An 8867-nucleotide genomic window follows, 5' to 3' on the forward strand; every position below is an offset into this window, starting at 1 on the left:
CTATGAAAAAGCTACCTGCAAAATTTTAAATCAATTCATGGGTTTTTTGAAAAATTATAGTGACTTAAAATTTGCATGTACTCTTATGGTAATCAGCAGTAACCCAAAGAAAACTTTCTGGTATGCATGCGCGAAGTTGGAAGAAACAACTGACTTGAGGAAACACAAGTCTACAAAGTCTCGAATTCCTGACGTTTTTTAGAACACAGTTCGATATTTTTCGATATTTTGACAAAAAAAATTTTTTTTATTTTTCCGAGATTTTTCCAAGGGGTNCGTAGATAGAACTATTGATAAAATATTTTCCATTTTCATAAGATTTTATATTTATTTAGCAAATGGTCGACCTAATTCCTGTTTGAACTAAAGGAAAAGGGTAGGAGAAAAAATTCGTTTGGGGAAGCACTTTACCTGTTCGCTACAAAGAGTGGACCCAAGATGGAACCTGCGCATCTTGTTATACACTGCCATATAGAGTATAGTACATTAAAAATTATGGTTCACTTACACAAAACTTCGATCGTCGTCGACTCCTCCATTGGCGTCATGTTTTCGGAGCGGGTGACCGAGTTCTCGGCGTAGCACTTGAACGTCCTCCCGTTGTCGTACTCGCTCGCCGTGAAAGCCAGATAGCTCGACGTTTCCGACGTCCCGTCCTCCTGCGAGCAAATAAGCAACACGAATCGTTAATGGTAGAAAAAACTGACGTTCTTATAAAAGTATGGAATTTCGCCCTTCGTTTAAAATTTACGAGTTAATTAATAATTTTGTTCTTAGGTATTTCAAGTATTTCTAAACATAAGTAAAGATGAATGTCTATGATCTTTTCTGTGTCATGAGATTATCTGTTTAATTATCTAGCTTTTCACTTTCGAGAGGAGAGTAGATTCTTCATTAGGAACAATGGGTTAATCAATTCTTACACAATCACTGTCTAATCCTTTTGAATCAGTGAACGACTTGGACAAAAGAATTAGACTACTTGAAATCTCATGGGAGAAAATTTACTTTAGTGTCCAATTATTATTTGAAAATAACACCGCTTATTTTGACCTAATGGAAGTCTTGTTGAATAGTAAATGTGATTGAACATAACTTGACGTATTAGTTCACAAGAACAATGAAAGAAGAATCATCTGAGTCAATACAGTAGGCAATGTGTAATAAAACGCGTACTTCAACTTCAATTTCCAACCGTTCACAAACATCTCATTCAGTGCCTAAAATAAGTCTTATGAAAAATTCACTCGAGACTTGAACAAAATTTCAACGAAAGCAGCGTAACGCTATTTGCGATGAAATTTTTTTGTAAAACTCATTACCCCTTTCTGTGACACCGTATACGCGCGCGAGGCTGCGACGCGCGTAATTTTCCTCACTTGTATCGCCGCGCTCTTTTTTTTTTTTATCAGAACACGGAGTTAATTCAATTAGAAGCGTTCCGCGCGAAAATCACGGACGACGCGGCACGGGAAACTCCTGGTAGAAAGATGAAAAAGCAGCGGCGTCGAGAGGATCTTATTTCACCAAGGTTTTATGCCGTGGCACGTGTGCCGTGCAAGCGAAAAAAAATAGAGAGACAGAACTGGAAAATATACAACGTCATAGAGAGTGGGAGGGAACAGCGGGCCGGTGCCAAACTGAACGATGGGCTGCGACGAACGTGAGGAAAACCGCGAAACTGAATTTACTGTCACGTTTGTAACGACTGCGACAAGCTGCCGCAAATGTAATAGTGTAAGCAACTAACTGAGCGGACATCATTTCTATTACTGTAATTTTGTGGGATCCAAAAAAGAAAAGAATTCATTTTTCATAAAAGAATACTTGAACAGTATAATTGACATATTTATACGATGTCCTTTTAATTAAACAATTAATTAAACAAATGGGATTATCTTTTCGTCCGCGAAACTGGTATTACTTGCACGCAAGAGGAATCGCACGGTTGCGAAAACAGGCGGTAGACGTCTGGTATTAAAATAACGCGGCGTTCACAAGCATAGAGAAAGCTCCAGGAAGCGGAAGGTCCGCGTTCCGAAGATATGTTTAAACGCGACGCGGCGCAAAATTCCTGGGCATATAAAACAGGAGCACGGTAAGTACCCAGAGGTCGAGGAGAGTGGCTCTCCCGTAGTACCGACGTGGGAAAGGTAGTAGAGGGAAGTTGGAAGCGCGCCAACCCTCCGCGCGAGTTTCTCGTTCCCCGTTTCCAATCCGTGGATAGTTTTCCCGTTGGCTACGAGACGAAACTTTCATCCCGCTGCCCCTTCTCTCTATCTTTCCATCTTTCTCTTTCGGCTCGCAAGACCTAACTGGAAACATCAACCAGACGCACCCAGCTATTCGTCTTGTCCACTCCCTACCACCGACTTTTGTTACCAAAGGAATCTTGCAAACCGTATCTCGTGTAAAGATTGATTGAAAGATAGCCGCTCTTGCGAAACGAACGGGATGATTAATTTAACTTTGAGACATTAAAGATAAACGGCTGTTTTCAATTTTAATCAACAGTTATAAAATGCAATGGAATGTAGAAAGAATTTTAATTTATTCTATTAATATTTCACTCTTATGGTACCCAAAGTTATTAAAGATTATTGTAATATGATTTTATAATTACGTTAAATCATAATAATAACTGCTGTTAAAATGATTCTTCATTATTGAACGAATATTTCCAAGTGCACGAGGAATATCAAATTCGACCCTCATAATAAAATCAGCGATAGCTCTACACTCTATCCACCATTAAAAATTAAATTTTGATAAACGTTTAACTGAAAAAATATGGGTCACGCGCTATTAAACTGGGATCTAATTAAACAATAAACGATTAATGCAGTGAAAGCATTATTGGACGTTCTTTTAAAAATTAAGAGACTAAAACTTTAGTAAAACTCGTTCACTGTTCTTTCTTTCGTTTTTTTTCCCCTTCATAACGTAGATAGAACTATTGATAAAATATTTTCCATTTTCATAAGATTTTATATTTATTTAGCAAATGGTCGACCTAATTCCTGTTTGAACTAAAGGAAAAGGGTAGGAGAAAAAATTCGTTTGGGGATGCACTTTATATATACCTGTTCGCTACAAAGAGTGGACCCAAGATGGAACCTGCGCATCTTGTTATACACTGCCATATAGAGTATAGTACATTAAAAATTATGGTTCACTTACACAAAACTTCGATCGTCGTCGACTCCTCCATTGGCGTCATGTTTTCGGAGCGGGTGACCGAGTTCTCGGCGTAGCACTTGAACGTCCTCCCGTTGTCGTACTCGCTCGCCGTGAAAGCCAGATAGCTCGACGTTTCCGACGTCCCGTCCTCCTGCGAGCAAATAAGCAACACGAATCGTTAATGGTAGAAAAAACTGACGTTCTTATAAAAGTATGGAATTTCGCCCTTCGTTTAAAATTTACGAGTTAATTAATAATTTTGTTCTTAGGTATTTCAAGTATTTCTAAACATAAGTAAAGATGAATGTCTATGATCTTTTCTGTGTCATGAGATTATCTGTTTAATTATCTAGCTTTTCACTTTCGAGAGGAGAGTAGATTCTTCATTAGGAACAATGGGTTAATCAATTCTTACACAATCACTGTCTAATCCTTTTGAATCAGTGAACGACTTGGACAAAAGAATTAGACTACTTGAAATCTCATGGGAGAAAATTTACTTTAGTGTCCAATTATTATTTGAAAATAACACCGCTTATTTTGACCTAATGGAAGTCTTGTTGAATAGTAAATGTGATTGAACATAACTTGACGTATGTTTTCTACTTTCGAATGTGTTTTCTTTAATATACAAGATGGATCAGAATCTTTCCGACATTCTCTTGAAAAATGAATTCTCTTTTTCACGTTGGTAAGTAACGGGGCGAACATGGAATATCTTTTATTAATACTCTCCTTTTTAGGAAAAAAAAAAATAGTCCCTTTAATATCGAAAATGAAAGCGATTGAATTGGAGTTTTGAAATGGCCCTCCTTCCTTCGACAGCTTTTCAAAGCTGTGATACCATTCAATTCGAATCCTTTTTCAGTCACGAGATAGAAATAATTTTACCGACAAAAAATGATATAGAAACGCAGCAATTTTTATATCCAATGGACATATGTTTTTTTTTTTTACTGTAGCAAATAAAGATTAAGAAGATTTCAATCAACGAAGACAGAGAAGAATTATAAATATTTCTTCTTTCAATTTTGTAAATTATTTAACACAGTTTTATTGAAACACTAAAGCTACAATAAAAATTGCTGTCCTTAAACCCTTTTAATAGAATAAAAAGAAAGCTGCATTTGAAATTCGATCCGTACAGTTTCATTACGAAAAGAAATGGTTCAATAAATTTAAGATCGATCGCAAAGCGGTTGTTAAATTCCTCTCGTTGAGACGACAGTGTAATTCAAAGGTTCCGTACTACAAACAATCTCTTTTAGAACGCGCGACTTTCAATATACACACTCTCCAATTTGCTGAGGAAAAGCTTTTACGCGTGTACTTGGCATGCTGCAAAAAGGAATCGTAATAACAAGAAATTGGTACAAGAAAAAAAAAGACGATTTATATACGATGGTAGTTGATGCTCGAGAATTTCTCTTTGACGTAGATAATTATTGCTTAGTCGATCGTACCTCGATCATTTTGCACTTTAATCATAATTTAAATTATCGTTCAAATAAATTACCTTATTTTATATATTTACAAAATAAGTACAGCTTTTACTTTGTTTTATGAATAAAATAAAATGATGAAGTTTTTACAATTTGAATGAAATAACTATTTTCAATAAAAAAAAAGTGTGGGTATCGAAATATTTGATTGGCTTTCTAACGTTACAATCTGAAAAAGGGTGATGAAAAGTAAAACCATTTGAAAGGCTGATACAATTATTGTCAAAACGAAATGGATAATGCTGTTATTCAAGCGGAGAGCGCAGATAAATATAGACAGTTTAATTCAATTACCAGCTACAATTAATTAAAACTTATCCCCCTCCCCTTCGACTTTTAACGACGATCAAGAATGCGAAAGTGGCTGTTACGTAGCGCTTGTTATAAAAGAGTTTTACGTTCCCCCTTTTTAGTTGAATTCCGGCTATTCTTTTTTTAAACGCCAGAAATATCTTAAAGAGGATTTCCTTCGGGGGAAACTTCTTGCTGAATAACTCCGGAAAGAAATTTCCCGTTTTCCTGAACCGATTAACTGCAACGAGGATAGCAGAGATAAAGGAGGAAAAAAGGAATAGGGGCAACGGCAATTTTTGTTAAATAAATAGAGGACTGGTTTTTACACCTGTGAAACTGAAGGCATTGAGCAGAAGAACGAAAGATACAAGATTGCTGTATATAAAAAATGATTAAACAAGTATAACAATTGACTTTTTATTATATGCTTTCTAAACTGACATTTTACAGAAAAAGACAATTCTTTCACATTTTTGTGATTTGATATTTCCAGTATATTTTCAATATTCTAAATTGATTTTTATTTTCGATTTTTCTCTGAGCTCTTCAGGACTTTGTAGCGAGTATCGATTTTTGGCATACGAGTTTCGCTCAAAAGCTGTTCACGTAGATAAAAGGGTTATGGAAATATTTTTCCCTGTAGCATTTCTAATTTCACTCGATTCCTCATACCTGTTCTGTAGCTTTTTATACTTTATGATAAAAAATTTGGATCAGTTTAGCGGCGAGCTTAACAATTTCCAAACATATTTCACGATAAAACGGAACAAAGAAAGTTGATAAGAAACTTGTTAAATAAGGCGATCCAATTTCTTGCGTGGCCCGTTCACGTTTAAACGACTTTGGATGTTACCGTAATGGATTTATGATGGCGACCCGTCTTACGTACTTATGTTGTATCCCCTCGAGCACGTGTTATTACTTACGACGCGTTGCGTCACGGTTATGTGAAACGACGCGTAATGATTTTCCGATGCCGCAAGCGCGGAACACCTTATTCATCTGTGAAATCGCATTTTCATGCGCGATAATATCGTATCGTCGCGTGGATAACCAATGGACGTGGACTGTTTAAGCGCAATTGAGCTGTGCCCTCGTTGAACAACTTTATCCAAACTCATTTTGTTTCATGTAATATCAGGAAACGAAGAAACCGACGAGTAGACCTACCCAACTATCCCTCACAGATTTTGATGAAACTGAAAATAATCGACACGTATTTTTTTTTGTCAGCTCTAATTTCCTTTAAAATGTAAAAATCATGATTGCTAATGAAAATTTTATCAATTTCCATAATCCATAATCCATATTCATTATCCATAAAATTCATTGAAATTTTTAATAAATAAAATTATTTTTGGTAGGTTTTAAGATCGCAGAATTTATATCAAATGTGCCTGGAGTTGATTATTTTAATAATTATTATTTTTGTAGGACCTGGAAATTAGTTATGAAGGAATTAAATAAAAAGCGCATCTATTTTGAATTTAATCATGATCACCAGATTCTAATTCTGTGAATTCTCTAAATTGAAAGCTGAGACTCGGTCTCGCAGTATTTATAATAAAGTACTCACGTTCTCCTTCACTTTAGTCTCGAACATTTCGAACCTCTCGTTGTTCTCGTCGAGATAGTCGGTGCCATTCTGCCAGGTTACGTTCGCCGCAGGTCTCGCCGCTCGCACAATGCACTGGAGTAAGATCTTCGTTCCCTGAACCACGTGACCCACAACCCCGTCCAGATCCATCTTCAGCGGTCGGACTAGAAAAGACGGTTCCACTTAAATATTTAAGATCGGAAATTCCCCAGAAGTGTTTAAGCGAATTTAGTCGTTACGATGATATAAACTATTTGTTTCTAATTAAAACATCGAAATAATGCTGGAATTTTTTTATAATATTCAAACAATTTCTGCATCCTATTATTTAATACCTCGTCAAATTGTATGAGTCATATTTTTAAGAACGTTTAAGGATCATCGAATGCTTGAATTCATACAATAATAAAATCAGTCAGAGTCATATAAATTCTCCTTCAAGTGCATTACGTTAGGCGGGGAGAGCTAAACTCGGGCAAGAATAAACGATATTCGCCGTCGCGACGAGGGAACGATATTATTCAGAAAATCCAATTATCGTGTTACGCGGACTTGACAGTAATGCAACCTTTACCCCGTGCGCTCTTTTTCATCTAACCGAAACGCGAAGCCGCAACTGATTCATGACACGTTTCCCGTACGCTTGTTACGTGTCAGTGTACATAATGCGGTGTACGTGTATATACGTTTGTACAGTGTCGCCCAGAAGTCTAGATGCGTGATTATCAATCAGTAATATGTTTGTCAAGATTACAATTAAATGTCACGAGAGATATTCAAATTAAATTTAATTAGCAAATGTATACTGTATTAAGAATCGTAATGCGTTCAGCTTATTTGCAGTACATTTTTGCAAATTCTCAATGGCGTGTTGGATGGAATATCTCAAGATCCAGATAGGTAGTCGAATTAGCACATAATATATTCAGTATATTCACTAATTCGTTGTACGTGTTGAATAATAATACAGTGAGCGTATTCACGCTTTTGTACGACGATGTACGTGTACGCGAACGTAGAGAACACGTAGAGTATGTCAGCGCCGGAGCCAGCGTAGAGACGATCTAATGCAATATCCAAGCTGAGCCGCTGTCTGCGTCTCGCATCTTCCATAAGAATAATATAAAAGTGTTGCGAGCAGCAAGGTGAGACAGCTGCTGGGGTTGGAAGGAGACGCGGCGGGGTAAGGCAGAGAAGCTTGGGGGGTTTGAATAAAGGGGGGCAGCCACGGACGGATGAAGGAACGGTGGAAAATCAGAAAGTCAAGTTGCATCAAGAAATTCGAAGGAATCTTTCCTCCAAGAGATTTTCATTCTTATTGTCAAACGCTTCCATGCTTCTGTCGGGTTTGCACCTTTTCTAAGAGGTATCACACCGGAAATAAGTCGAATTCTCTCGTGCATTGACTCACCGCCTTTGAGGAGCACAGACGTTCTGCGAAATTATTTTATTAACACATAGACGAACGGGTTAATTATTTCAACTAGAGCGAACGTTTCTCACTTTTCAATAATTGATTTCAGATAATGCAATGCCTGGTTAATTCAATTTCCACTTCTCTTTACGTTTCCTCTTAAAAGAACATACATAATTCAGTTTAACACTGATTAATAATCGTGATTTCCCATGAGTACGTATCTACCTCAAACATCGGACAAAGTGCAATTGAAGCTTGGGAAGAAGAATCATTGTAACCGAGGTTAACCGGGCGCAGACATCGAGTATCGGGATTGAATGGAACGACGCGACGCGACACGTCGAGTAATTGGACAAGCCGGGAGTCTGGGATAGACGGTTTGTTCAATAAACGAATCAATCGAAGTGCGAGCACATTTTATTTCCACCTACGATATCAGTTACGTTTTCACTTCACTTCGTTTTTCCTTCCTTCGTTCCTCTCTCCCTTTTCTTTTTCCCGTCCCGTACGGTCGCGCTGGCTCGATTAAACGGCCTGCTGGGTTTTCTGTTTGCATTTTATTCGTATCCAGCATCGGACAGAGCCTTCATTCCTGTAACGCACCATTTCAATCGGAACAATTTCTGCTCGTAATTCTTTCGAGGCAAAAACCCGGTTTTATTAACGCTCGCGAATTATACACGCACACGTGTCGGTCTGCTGGTGGTTTGGCAGGTACGAAAGAAATTTCATTCCCGGAATTATTAACGATATCTTGTTACGTCCATGGGAAATTTTCGAGCAACTGGACAGATGTACTTATTTATTAATAATAATACGATGGTTATAAACAAAATGAAAATTTATATACACGAGAAAGGAGGAATGGATAAGAAAA

General features: G+C 37.2%; 1 protein-coding gene across 1 annotated transcript in view; it reads right to left on the bottom strand.

Annotated features, from left to right (window-relative positions):
- nrm (neuromusculin) overlaps positions 1–8867 on the bottom strand; it is an 80000-nt gene that overhangs the window by 39136 nt on the left and 31997 nt on the right. The window contains exons 5-9 of the mRNA XM_018028461.2: positions 6553–6737; positions 3181–3331; positions 3084–3136; positions 509–659; positions 412–445 (exon numbers count right to left, since the gene is read on the bottom strand). Coding sequence (XP_017883950.1) covers positions 412–445; positions 509–659; positions 3084–3136; positions 3181–3331; positions 6553–6737 — 574 coding nt within the window. The remainder of the gene's footprint in view (positions 1–411; positions 446–508; positions 660–3083; positions 3137–3180; positions 3332–6552; positions 6738–8867) is intronic.

Source organism: Ceratina calcarata, unplaced genomic scaffold (assembly GCF_001652005.2).
Source record: "Ceratina calcarata isolate Rehan_Ccalc_2016 unplaced genomic scaffold, ASM165200v1 scaffold453.2, whole genome shotgun sequence".
In the NCBI taxonomy this organism is placed as follows: domain Eukaryota; kingdom Metazoa; phylum Arthropoda; class Insecta; order Hymenoptera; family Apidae; genus Ceratina; species Ceratina calcarata.